The 13,957-nt window shown below is 45.2% G+C and overlaps 1 protein-coding gene across 1 annotated transcript in view; it reads right to left on the bottom strand.

Moving 5' to 3' along the window:
- nxn (nucleoredoxin) overlaps positions 1-13,957 on the bottom strand; it is a 43,409-nt gene that overhangs the window by 1,420 nt on the left and 28,032 nt on the right. The window contains exons 2-7 of the mRNA XM_040191970.2: positions 9,238-9,355; positions 7,215-7,348; positions 5,648-5,748; positions 5,433-5,539; positions 4,579-4,758; positions 4,311-4,435 (exon numbers count right to left, since the gene is read on the bottom strand). Of these exons, the coding sequence (XP_040047904.1) occupies positions 4,311-4,435; positions 4,579-4,758; positions 5,433-5,539; positions 5,648-5,748; positions 7,215-7,348; positions 9,238-9,355 (765 nt within the window). The remainder of the gene's footprint in view (positions 1-4,310; positions 4,436-4,578; positions 4,759-5,432; positions 5,540-5,647; positions 5,749-7,214; positions 7,349-9,237; positions 9,356-13,957) is intronic.

Here is a 13,957-nt window from a genome sequence, read left to right as displayed (position 1 = left end):
ACAGTTTGTTGGAAATGCAACACTGCAGGGCTGGAATTCCCCACGCTGTTTGGCGTGATCACATTTTCTAGGTCAATCTGGTGACAACACTTAGCTCTGCTGGTTTTCTTGTAAATTACTTGACAGTCTGAATTCCTTTGGCCTTTTTCACAAAAGAGAAAAAGAAGGCTGGGAACTATTTGTTGAGACATCCCACCTTCATTTACAGCATGATGAAACTGTGGGGGGGAACATTTTCAGCTCGATGGGAGCTGAGCTTTTCTCATAATCCGTAGGCATTTAAATCACTTCGTCAAACGCTTGATGTGTTCCAGGAAAGAACAGACTGAATGACACATTTCTCTGCTGCTCATCAGTTCCGACTTTATCTTTGGCAATTTAGGCATGAACCATTACTTCAATTAAACCACAACATAAATCAAACCATACAATTCTGAACTGCCTGGCACATTCTTTAATGCCCACTTCTTGAGCAGAGTGTGGGATCGCAGCCACGCTTCCTTCCCGTGTGGGGTCCAACAACACCCCCGCCGCTTTCAAAAAGTACCTCATCAGATACAAGTCTGATTGCAGAACCGTGCTGAGGTGTGAAGGAGTTTGTTACAGATAGATTGCTGCGGGATTTGGCGGGCGTTCCACCCTTTTTTTTTTTTTGTTTACTTTGCAGCTATCTGAACAAGGGTTCACACATTTGCCGCCTGAGGCTCGATGTCACCATTCACCCTTCAACAAGCCAGGATTACAACCCCTGTAGCCCCGGGTTACAGAACAAATCAGCAGCAGGCAGCACCTTTCACACAAGCTTGAAAGGACCATTAATTTTGGAGACTGAATAAGAAATCCCACCCTTTTGTAATTCAGATCCAGCCGGGCGTGCTTCTGGATTCGGCATTCCTACCAGACAGATTCTCTTCTCTTCGTACCTTCCACGAGTCAAACGGATTTGAGGTGTTACGCTTTATAAGGTCACAGGGTTCACTCGTTGGATGTGCACGGCTACGAGCGATTCCCCCTCAGTTTAGCTCGCTGGCTCAGAGCGACTCGCAGAGATTACAGTTTCACATGGAAAAGATTAGGTTGAAATGCAAAAACTAAACACGAAAAGGCCAGCGGGTGGCACTGCAGCAAAGAGTTGGACTAATGGCGGAAATGCCTCTGATGTTAATACTGTTACTCATTTATGTGCCACTGTGAGTTTTGTCAAAACAAAGTCCGAGACAAAGCGACTTTGAATGGATTTCTTGCTACATGACGCTCAAGCCCTTTGTTGGGTCTTATCTGCTAGCAAAAAATCTGTAACTACTCTTGCTCAATGAACAGCTCGGCTGTGCGGTTACCTAAAAAGGATAAGTGTGCCAAGATGTGACCTCTCCTTAACAGAGCAACGAAGAGATGAGTAGCCGTGTGGTATTTTTTTGTAGGTCACTCCGAACGGAGCCCATTTTAAATCACCGTACGTTGGCCACTAAATACTCAGACGTAACCTGCCACCAAGAACAACGTCGTTACGAGTGAAATACTGCTCGGTCGTCTGTCTGGAAAGGGAAGCTTTGCCTTGCAGGCTCGGTTGATGTCATACTGAGTGTAGATTATTGATGATCTGGGCACGCGTGGAAGGGAAACCACAAAGAGACATTCCACAATCAGTTACCATGGCCGCGCCTCGACGATATGAGATGTAATCTCCGCATCAGTCTTCGCCGCTAGGAGGTCGTGCATCCTCTTTTGTGTGCCTTCCCTGCTTGTGTAAACTGCTCCACTCCAGAGCCCCCCCATGCAGCTCAGAACAAAAAAAAAAAAAGACAAAAAGGGCCTCTCTGCTACAGCCCGCACGCACAGCTGTGATAAGGCTTAGCGTGTGTTTACCGTGTGGGGAAGCTGCGTTAGGCTTATTCCGATTATCGATGCACCGTGGCATTTCACAGACGATGGCCAGCCGATAAGGCCCGAACCGATAATGGTGAACAAACCTCCCCGCCGGCCTCTGAGCTGCATCAGTCTCACTGGGAAGCTCGGATGGCTTGAGGAAAAAGTCATGGTTGGGGAATTTGGGATATTCCCAACAGCAATTGCACAAGTGTATACAAATCATGCAACTGTTATGGTTTTCTCTACATTCCATGCATTTCTAATTAAACAACACTAAATCTCTACATGCAATGATTGGGTCTCTAAGGCTGTACAGGTGTCATGTTTATCTTTTTCCTCACCATTTAGTTAAGTGTTAAATATGCTAACATTTAGCAAACAGCACCAACACAGATTTTAATTTGTGGTGCTAAAAACATCAGTTATTGATGCAATGAAGCAATACAAAAAAAATCCAATTTAAAATAGAATCACTGGCACTAATTTCCTCATCCTGGATCAAGTTGCACTTGACAGGCTGACAGGACAGAGTGGAGGACTCGGTTTTCATAATAATGATTGCGTGCTCAAATATTTAGTAAAAAACGAAAGGCAAGGTTTTCCTGAGATCAAATATTAATGCACAACAAAAATGCACGACTGCTTAGATTTTTGTCGCCAAATTTCATGCAAAAAAAAAAAAAAAAAAAAAAAAAAAACCTACACAGCACAACGAAAAAGATCTTTGATTTTGCATTAATAACATGCCTATACTTTTAGTCCGGTAAGAAGATCTTGTGTCATTCTGTTCTGCCCGGCCTCCCTCCTGAGGGCCAACAAACTGCAGCCTCATGGACACAGAAAACCCAGCAGCTGGCCTGGCAAGGAACTACGGGGGCTACGGGGGCTACGGGGGCTGACCCCGGCCTAGAGCCGCAGCCCGGACGCTACACTCCCTGATTGCTACCAAACGGGAAAAAGGATATCGGACCCCGAATCCTAGTAAAATCTGGTGATTTGATAGCCGTTCGAGCAAAAGTCAGGAAACTACCTGCACTGCCTGGATGCAAAATGATCCGTCTTTGCATGTGTGCCACTAGGGAAACAAAGTCCACTTAGACTGTTGAATCACTTTCAGCACCAGCGCAACAATGCAGCTTTGTCTTAAGTCAAATAAATACTGGCACACACACACACACAATGAACATGAAACGCGATCATGTTTAACTCTGTAAGGCTTTCTTGTTCTGTGGGTGCATGTCAGGGGAATGTCAAGGCTGACAAGTGGCCTTGGACAGACACACACACGCGGGGTCAGATAGTTGGCGCATGTGCCAGCCCCACGGCCACGAAACCGGAGCTCTGCTTCAGTGTGTGACACGAGAGACCAGCGTTGTCCTCTCAGACACCTGGACAGTTGGGGCTGGAAGGACGGGGAGGTGGAGGCTAGATAGCGAGGGAGCTGGGCAGAGGCAGCTAACGTGGTGATTATGTCGGCCGCTGCTGCGAACGCCATCATCATCATCAGCTCCGGAAAGGTCGGGGCGGAACAACAACAAGGAGATAACGGTTATGAAAACTTCCAAGTAAGACAGGACTCGCCAGGAGAAAAAGTTGGAGATGGAAGGATTACTTCAACAGGAGAAGGCCTTCTGGGCCACTATGACCAGTTATGATAGTCACCAAGTTGAAGTCTGGGTCATAGATAGAAGCGTCACTCTTGTAGGTTCAAGAGGCTCTACGGGCTTCTGATGCAGTCATTTCAACAGTGGCTGAGTGTTGGGCTTATGAAAATTGAGGAGGGACTTCCAATGTGTGATTGAGTCCGACTGCAGGGCAAAATATCGAGTGATATTTGGTATCAGTATCCTACATGTAGGCTGAAAGCACAAAGGCAGAAATACATTGGCTATGTCGGACTTAAGTGTTGCGTAAAAAAAGTGTTTTTCACTACAGTTTGCTTAGTTTTAAACGGCAAGGTGTCCCGCGGTAGAAATATCTCAGATTTCTTTAATAACCAACGTTAACTTGGCTATAAGTCAATATTTCAACAATGGATCCTCTACTCATTTGAAAAGCGGTTGTCGTTGTGGTAAAATCCAATCCCCCGACTCTGCATTTTCCTTCCGTAGAAAATTGTGGCGCGTTTTAGCTGATAGTTTTCTTCTAACTTTGCCGTTTTGCTTACTTCAATTGAGGATTTAGCAGCTAAAAATCTAAAGCGCTGTCGGCCAGACACTGTTAAGGGTCCCTATTTGTCAAGATTCTTTAACAAAAGGATTTATTATTTATAGTACATGTTTATGAAATATCAAGATAATCAGCCTCAAAACTCATGTATCGGTCAGCATACCATTAGTCACGACTAAGGCACTTTGCCAAGCGTATCACAATCACTCACAAATAAGTTGCTGGACATCTCAGCTATACGCATTTGCGTTGTCCGGAGTGTCTCATCTCACCTCTCCAGCCACAAAGAACAGCAGCGGCATCTCCTCCTCCTTTGCCTTGTACTTGACCATAAGCTTCTCCGCTATTGGCTGAATTAGCTCCTTGGCTGGTTCCAATTCACCTTCCTCCTCTGCGTCTGAACCAAACAGAAAGAGGTTTGAAACATTGGAGAAAAAAGGTCCAGCCGGAAGATGGGAAAACGCACAGATGAGTGGAACGGAATCCCGGAAAGCGAGATGACAGCAGAGCGATTACACAGAAAACGCAGGGCCAGCTCACCCACAAACAGGACGAGGCAGGGCCCCTCGTGTAGCTGCACGGCGTTGGACTCGCTGAGCTCCAGCACGGGCCGAGGGTGCCACGGAAACAGCCGGCACTCCGGGTCGTTCAGCACCTCCACGCGGCCCTGTCGCGTGATCATGTGACCCTCTGCGTCCAACAGAATCAGCGTGGGAATACCTGGTGAGGGAGGAAAGGGGGTGAAGTCAGTGGCAGACGCAGAGGAAAGAAGTGCGCTGGAGACGAGCGAAAGAGTCAGAGGTGGTTGAGGACGTTTGTGTTGATTACCGCCGCATGACACGGACTGCTCCCTCCCACTGACATTTCTTCTTTGTCGTCTACATGTTTTTGGACAGTTTTGCAAAGCTTTTGCCTGTCAGCTTTTGTGCCCCCCCCCATGTGATCGTCTCTCACCACCCTTCCGTTAACAGAACCAGCTCCATCAGAACCAGCTCCATCAGAACCAGCTCCATCAGAGAGCCGACAGTGTACTTGAGCGAGTGTGTTCCTGAAGTCAACGGAGGTCAACGCCGTCATGAAGGGTTTGAAATGCGGGAGAAGGGGGGGGGGGCGGCGCAGTGCTGTCTTGCCTGCATTCCTCACATACTTTGCCGGAGAGGCTTTTGGCCAGCTCTCGCTAACTTCATCCAAGCAGGCAAAGAGGCTTCCGTAGCAAAAAAAAAAAAAAAAGGCTGTGGGGCAAATCCAAGTTTCTGTTTGCCTGCCCATCACAGGAAGCTGTCCGCCTATGAGCCAATGACCAAGTGAGTGAACTGACAGAAATAATGCATCCACACTCGCTCTTCCCACCCTCCGAGAGGTCAGACAACGTTCACGAGGTTGAGCTGGCTCACCTTGTATCCCATATAGTCTGTTGAGTCGTGAGCGCCGAGCCTCATCCGAATATGGCACCGCCAACCAGGGCATCTCGCTGAAGTACTGCTGAAAGGACTCCTCGGACCTGAGAGGGGAACACGGCGACGCCACAGTTTTTAACAGCCGAAGAAAGAAAAGACGCCATTTGTGTCTTGCGTACAAATATGATCTCATCTGCCTCTGTGATTCTTACCGGTCAGCACTGACAAACACGATCTCAAACTTCTGACCGGACTCTTTCACAGCTCGATATGTTTCAACCAACACCCGGGTCAGACTGCGACACGGGGGGCACTAACGGAGAGAGAGAGAGAGAAAGAGAGAGAAAGAGAAAGAGAGAGAAAAGTGAGTAAATATGATCACACATGTGACTGGTTGCTTCCACTACTTTGGGTATTCCCATTCACCTTTCCACAAGCTTCTCTCAAATATAGAAGTCTTAAACCAGCTCCAGAACCTGTTGTTTTGGGTGTTTGGAGAGAAAACACTCTTTGGAGCAGGACATCAAGGCGTATTTATACGAGACAAGGAAAGGAACTTATGCTAGTCATGTTTTGGGTGGCAACATCTTTTGTACAACCTGCTCTAAGGTCTCTGCAGTGTGTTGCAGAGAAACAACAAATTTCACTCGCACACTCGTTTTTCTGGCTTGAAAGGCGGCATCACAGGTCATATTTGCTGAATTTAGAGTGCTTTACAATGAATAATAGATTAGAAATGCCATAACCTATTTGGTCATTTTGTCCATATTTTCAATCTGGTACCAAATATGTTATACAAGCACAATTGGTCATTTATAAAATATATGTATGTATTAGTGTATAAATAAATGTAAATGTGCTTTGAATATTGATATTGTACATATCTACAATATATTGACTCCTTTCTCGGGTTTCTTGTAGAAATAAAGGCTCAAAATTAGTCGATAATAGTTTTGCGATGTCATAGTTTGCACAATGTGGGGTCAATGCTAAAGCTTCAGGAATCTGTCCCAATTGGACTTTTCTTGCCAACGTCTGACTAAAGTTTCACTGCTATGAGATGAAGCCCCTCACCTTGGAGGCAGATAAGTGAAATACGGGTCATGTTTTGCCACGGGTCATTAAAATATGAAATAAATAATGAAAGCGTGTAAACAGATGCCACGGCCACGTTCTAGACACTGTTTAAAATCACTTTACTAGTGGGCGGACTTGCAAGAGTAACTATGGGGAATGTTGTGTGGAAAAAAATGTTCTTGTAAATGATTTTTGTGACTGGTCCCAATTTCGTAAGGACCTTGGGGTTCGCGCCAGCCTTCAGGCGTCACCGTGACGAAGAGCCGGTCTCTGAGGCCGCGACTCTGGCAGCTGCTGTGCCGACTGGCCTCAGTAGCCGCCGCTGCATCTCATCAGGAACGGTCGACTGATGACATAATGCCTGGCGTGCATCACTGAGGCGTGACCTCTGCTGGCTATCAGCGGGTCCACCACCCAAAGAGACAATAGAGATGATGTCAGTGGGGTGGGAAAAGAGGTGGTGGGGAAAGGATGAAAGGTGAAAAGGATCCAACCACAGCTAGTTTAAACACACAAACACAAAGGAGTCGCCTCCACCCTGCTGCGCTCTCTCATCAGTCTCGACTTTCCGCTGTCCCTTCCTGCTCGGCTGATGGTGCCCTTGCTCGCCCATGTTTTTCGGTGTTCTGATAAGAGTTGAGGCCAGAAACATGTTTAAAAAAAAGAGGCTCTTTGTTCTTTTTCTCTGTGCCCCGTACTCACCCAGTGTGCGGAGAAGTACACTCCCACATAGTGTCCCTCCAGGGAGCTGCTGTCGGTTGTCTGCCTGTTGTTCCTGAGCAGAGGCCCTGCCACCACCTCCGCAAATGGCTTTGGGCCCCAGGGGAACTCCAGGCCTGGGAGAGGGTACAAAAGAGGAGGGGGTGCAAAGGGAAGAGGCAGAAAATCATTTGAAAAAGATGGGTAAGAAAACAGGACTGACAGGTTGGCGGCATTGTGCAGCTGAACATACAGATAGAAGTATACCAACGTGCTTACAATGACAACGTTAACATGCTGATGTTGTGCACGCGCCTTATGTTTACCAGTCTGCCCATCTCACAGTCTAGCTGAGAAAAAAGAACTTTAGTTTTACAGATTTTGGGTCAGAAAAACATTTGAGCCGGTGATGGAGCGTCTGGAGATCAAACAATAACATTTTATCCTCAGGGGAAACAATGTGTCTTTAAAACAATATTTCTGGAATCCATAAAGTAGATGTTAATGCGGCTATCCACCACCTTGTCGTGGCGTGTAACCCATAGCCAGAAAACGTTTTCTGTCAATTAACTCAATTGACATTGAATCAGTCATGTGGGGTCCTCATGTATTCGTTATTTACAGGCTTCTCCCCCCCCTTTCACAAATGGGCTCCAAAATACACACTGGATTTAAAATATGGTTTTATTTTTATGGCTTTTTTAATTTTTATTACTGCCTATGCCATGCCTATCAAGCAAACAAAACTGTGCCAGAACCCCCCCCCCCCCCCTACTCTTTCACACTTACATTTCCTTTTCACCGTGTCCTCATAGTTACTGGCAAGCTCAAGAGATGCATTTGGTGCAGCCAAATTAAAAAGGGAGGTAATCATAAATAAAATCTTGAATAGCCGGGTCATAATTGGCTTTTTTTGAGCGCATGGTTGTCTAGGGCTTCATTAGCCAGGACTGACACATCTCCAACGCGCTGACACAGCCTTTTATTGTTGTCCCAATTATTAAAGTGCACTCCATCTTTGCGCTGCAGGCTAGTCAGTCGCCACTCAAGTCCGGCCTTTCATCGAGAGTAAAAGGCCCTGAATGGTTCACCCGCCCCTCCCAGTCCCCAATGTACGGTCAACTTTGCATTACTCCTCTTTCAAACAGAATCTTCTGCAGCCAAATTGATTTTTCATGTAAGCAACTGCTCTTAGTCTGCCTCTCAAAAGAACATGAACTGATCAAGATGTACAGTTAAAAGAAGTGAGCACAGGCATAATGAAGTGACTGTGCACATATTCACTTATTGCCAAATGTAGTTTGAAAGAACAGTTGATGAATCACAGGTAATTCTGCAGGCTCTGGCTGGCTTTCATTAACCAGGGTGTGAAGAGGCACCGCTTTCAAATATTGAGATGTTCACAGCCACAGAGGAAGTCCTCTGTAGAGGGAGAGGAAGGCATGCTCACTCTCGTTAATTCTCCGTCTCCACTTCAAAGTGCAGAACTGATAGGGTCTGCAGATGAGAGTGTAAGACACGGACACGGTATAATATTCATGCAGCACCATATTTAAGGCGGGATCAACACAAACCGAAAGGTGGGGAAATTAAGTTTGTGCAAAATGTTTCAGCCAAATGCCGATAGTTGTGGCACTGCAGTATATCTCCACTCCCACTCATCACACTCATTACAGAGAAAGTGTGGTGTCTGCGTGTATGAAGGTGCAACTTCTGTTCTCATTTAGGTCTTGCTTTAGAAGTTTATCCTTCTCACTCGTTGGAATGATATAATGCAATAGATATTGGAATTTTACTATATATTTCTATTAGTCCAATCTTTATTACTCAGAGGTTACTCACAAGGTTTCTCAAAAGTCTATTACCTCTTTATACTGTGACATTTGTGTTTAATGGCTCAATAGAGTATTAAGGTCAGAGCTTGAGGTCAAGGGATACAATTAAATCAGGCTGATGCCTTCACTTATAAATTCACCATAAGTGCGTGTGTGTGTGTGTATCTGCCTGCAGAGCTGGCCGATCTCACCTTTGGGGTCATCCCTGACCACCAGCAGACCGTTTCGACACACCACCTTCCCCGTCGTTGCGTCCACAAACACCAGAGATGGGATACTGGTTACTTTGTACTTGTTCCACAGCTTCATCTGGAGAGAGAAAAGGATGGAGAGGTTGGGGGAAAAAACAACAACATTTAATACAATTTCAGAGCCGGAAAAATGCGTAGTCTAAAAGTCTGTCGTCAGTGTAACGCAGTGTAGTACTTTAACCTGAAATACTGCAGTATAAACAAAACGCAGAGTACCATATAGGTTTCATAGGACAAACACTCTTCTGTTTAAAAGGAGGCTTGGGGGTAGAATGAAAAAAAGCCAGTAGCCCTGAGGTGAACTAGTAGAGGGGGAGAAGCACATTGCTCCGCTTTAAAACAAGGCTGAATTGGAGCAAACTCGTACAGTCCCTAATGTGTCATGAATACGAGCAAACTTTGTTCTGCAGTAAAGAAGAAGTGTCTGAATCCTTAGTGTGTAACACAATGAATTATTGAGCTTCCATAGACATTCATGAGGGGCCCTTGGCCTTAATCATAATAAATTAGCGGATGTGAAAACGACCTCATAAAAGCTCCTTTACAGTCAGAAAAATCTCCACGAACTGACGCTATTCATGTAGTTCAGCGATCAGTGTGGTCCTCCTCTTCAAAAGAGCAGATCGAGCCCAAATCTGAATTTTCCATTCACAGCGAATGGAAAATAGCCACAGTTTGCAAAGAGCAAAATGCGGCACCCTGCAATGTTGCCGCCTCCGCAAGAAGAAGAAAGGGGGAATCCCTGCCATGACATCAATACCGGAAGAGCCGAGGAGAGAAACACCGTATCACAACGATGCAGACCCCCTGTTTGACTTACACACCTGCTAGGATTTTCTGTGTGTCAAATGAACACTTTTAACATTGTTCAATGTACTACCTGTTGTAGCCAAACTATTAAGTATCCATACAAAGTTAGAGCTGTCAACATAAAAACCCGTTAATCTATGCGATTAATGTGGCAGAGATTAATGCAACAAAATATTTTAAAGTAGTTGACGTACGTTTGTTTACAAACCGGAAGTTGACCACGGAAACGAAACGGCCGCTCGCTGCATTCAGTTACATAAAGACAGAGCTTTTTGCATTGGAAGTAAAACTAACAGGCGAGTCATACAGCGGAGAACTGTGCAGAGGAATTACTCCACGTGTCGAACAGAACGGGGACGAGTGTCACACGGAACATTTAAAGCACTGCTAGGCTAAGCTAGCTGCTAAGCTAGCTACTATGCTACTTCCGTCTCAACGGAATCTAAACGTTATTCTGCAGAGGACCGCCACTGTGTCCCTAAAAGACCGTGGTTTGTAAACGTCCTGGCTAAATGTGGGGACGTTGTTGGCACTTCAAACACAGCCATCAAATGATGGAGTTGAAAGCAAAGTGCACAAGGACGGCAAGAAGAGTCGCTAGTTCAACACCTTCCACCCGATGGAATTCTGCCTCCAAATCAAATGTATGTAGTTGTGTTAAAAATAACATTGACAATTAAACAAACTAAAATACAAACGCTTGGGTGTATAAGTGTATATATTGTTTTTCTTCTAAAGACAAAATTTTAAAAGTAGACATTTATTTTTCATTAAAAACAACATTGTAACAACATGTATTGCCATCAATCGAAATTAATAAATATCAAAATGTGCGATTAATTAGTCAATTGTTTTAATCTATTGACAGCCCCTAAAAATAATGCTAGTATTAGTAGAGTAGTAATAGAGTAGTAGTAACTGGCTGCATGCTAAATGGAGCGAGCACAGCTTTTCTTGCGGCTCGGTGACCTGCATGTCTTGGAGTTTGATTACAGGTTGACGTTTTTGTGAAAACAGTGAGCCGTGCGCAGACACTGATATGCAAACTGAATAAGCGGGAGGAAAGCTTGAACACGCTGTATGTTTTACTCATATTGTGAGTCTCCTCTTTACGCATACACTCCTCACCACACGCCTGTTCCGACAGCCGGGCAGAAAAGGTCCCCTGGACAAGACAACCCGGAGCCTCCAGGCTACGTTGGTCTGGAAGTCCCTCAAAAGCAACCTTCAGCGTCGGCCACAGTCAACAGTTTTACCACACGCTCCACGCTGCTCTGGAAATTCAATCTCCGCTCACAAATTGATGAGGTTTACGGGCGTTAACTGTGACCGTCTCCAAAAAAGTCAACGTGCCCCGGCACCGAATCGGTTTAACTGCAGGTTTAACTGCAGCCATTTCGCTCGGGCTGTCTGTTCCCGTCGTCGCTGTGAGATTTAAGGGCAGATTTACACAAAAGAGTGAGAGGGCCTCAACAGTGGAACAGAAAGAAAAAAAAAGAAAAAAAAAAGAGCAATTGGAGGATTGTTTCTGCACTCTCACTAAAAATCAAGAAAGGTATTCCATGTGAAGGACCTGATGTACCCACGCTGAGGTTATGTATAAATGCCGCCAATCAGGTTAGAAACTGAAACTCCACTACATGTTCGTGTTCATCCTCCAAGAGCATTTTAAAATAATTGATACTTAAAGAGGAAGATGATGTACCAAATCCAAGGCTTTCCAATTTGTTTCAAAGCGCTGTTGCTGCAGCATCGGGAGAGCAGCTGAGAGATCAGCGCATCAACCTCAGGAAGCAATTCCTCTTTTTCGTATTGCCACTAATTCACTGCATCTGCGAATCATGTCTGCCCGGTGATTTGGCCGCAGATGAGCGTGGTGACGAACGCAAAATCCTTCGAGGGTTTATAGCTGCCTTTAGAATGAAAGGCCCAATATGATTTCATTGAAGGGAGTGAGCGGCTGTGCGGGGGGGGAAGGGGGAGGGGGGGCCTGACCTTGTAACTACAAAAGCGACACGTCTGTCGCACACAAACGTTAAGCGGCTTTCAGGGCTCGCAAGGGTGGAATCTCACACACGCTGGTCACAGCCTAGCGTTGAATGTTCTTTGGACTTGTAAATCCTGAAATCTTCCTCTGAAACAGGACAATAGCTCTCAGAATAGCGGTCCTCCTCGCAGATAGAAAACATGAGGAGCGCACGCCACAGCGATCCATTTCCTCCCCAAAACACGGTTTCATTGTCGAGCGCCGCTGGCTGTCCATTACAGCTGAGACAATAAATACAACATGTGGCCTGGTAGGAAAAAACCCACTAAATCAGACTGTCAAATCTGCCCTCGGCTCGGGAAAGAAAAAAGCCGGTAGAAAGTGATGTTGAGGATATTTTTGTTGTCTAGTTTTATTAGTCTGGAACAGAACTCTGCACTATAAATAAAGCTACAGCCAGCAACTTGTTATTGATTTGATTGGTACAATGCTAATAGTTAGACATTATTACTTTGACAGACCTAGGCTAGCCTTGTGGTTCTTTGTTCAGTCTTTATGCTAAGCTAATTGGCTGTAGCTTCTTTTTTCATGAACAGATGTTCGGCTAGTATCAAGCTTCTTATCGAACTTTCAACAAGACAATAAATAAGAGTTTGAATGTTGGACCATTCCAGATGAATTGGTAACTTTTGGAATGATTTCTTTTTTAATCCTCATATTAAAACTGATCAAGTAATACTGTTAAGATTTTCTAAACAAAAACATAACATAAAATGCAAGTAAGGGCTTTTATTTTCTTTCTGTTGAAGTAACATTCTTTTCAATAAAGCGGGTCAATTCAGAAAACTGCGTCGGGATTGCATGTAACCATCCCCGGCTTTCTCTAAGGGGGTCTCTATTCATTATTAATATCAACAGACTGTAACCATATAGCCGAGCAGGAGGCCTGGCTATATCGTTACGCACCGGTTTAAAGACGCCAATAACCCTTGTGGAGAGCCCACCAACGGCTAAGGCTCCAGGGAGAGCTGGAAATCCATACTTACAATCCATTAGCTCTCTCTGACATGCAGACATTAGCCTCACACTACGCCCAGTGCTCGTCATGCTAATTGGATCACGCATGGCTGCGGATCCATATCCAGAAGAAGAGCAAATCAGTGGGGCCAGTAGATCAGAGGGCAGGGACATACCAAGGTTGAAATTGCGTCGCCTCACTGATCAAAGGATATGCTGCTTATCTTCAGACATGAGCTTTTTTTTATGCGATCAATGACTACTACTAGTGTGTTGTGGACTGAAAGTGCAGGGAAAAAAAGGAGATAAACAAAATCCCTCCAGTGAACCAGATGTATACGTTAAATGCCATGTGTGATGATCGCTTTCATGCCTCATTGCTCAGTTGCCCTTTATGTCAACGTGGTTACCCCTACGTGGAGAAACCCCCCACCCCCCAACTGATGTAAGGGCCAAAAAGGTTTTTACAACTCTACACTTGCTAAATTTTTAAAAACTTTAGAAACCACCTTCCAGTCTGCAGTAAAATAGAGCCGTTGTCAATAAGCGGTGGACGTGGGCTTTGGCGTGGTGAGAGTCACCCTGTTGAGAGAACTAGAGTAGAATGAATTTCATCAGCCAACGAGCCCGGTTCCCCCATCACTGTTCGAGCACCATCTCCTCACAGATGGGCTTTCACTGTGTGAGGGACGAGGCATCGGCCCGATTCTCCCATCGCCCTTCAGAACAAGAGAGGACCAATGTTAAGGATCCAATTCTTATGAAAGAAAGGGATTTTAAACTCACAAAGTATTCAATTCATAACTGCGCACTGGTGATTCAACGGCAACTATATTTTTGGACGAA

Source organism: Gasterosteus aculeatus, chromosome 1 (assembly GCF_964276395.1).
Source record: "Gasterosteus aculeatus chromosome 1, fGasAcu3.hap1.1, whole genome shotgun sequence".
NCBI lineage: Eukaryota > Metazoa > Chordata > Actinopteri > Perciformes > Gasterosteidae > Gasterosteus > Gasterosteus aculeatus.
The sequence above is the reverse complement of the archived record's forward strand: the minus strand, read 5'-3'. Positions and strand labels throughout refer to the sequence as shown.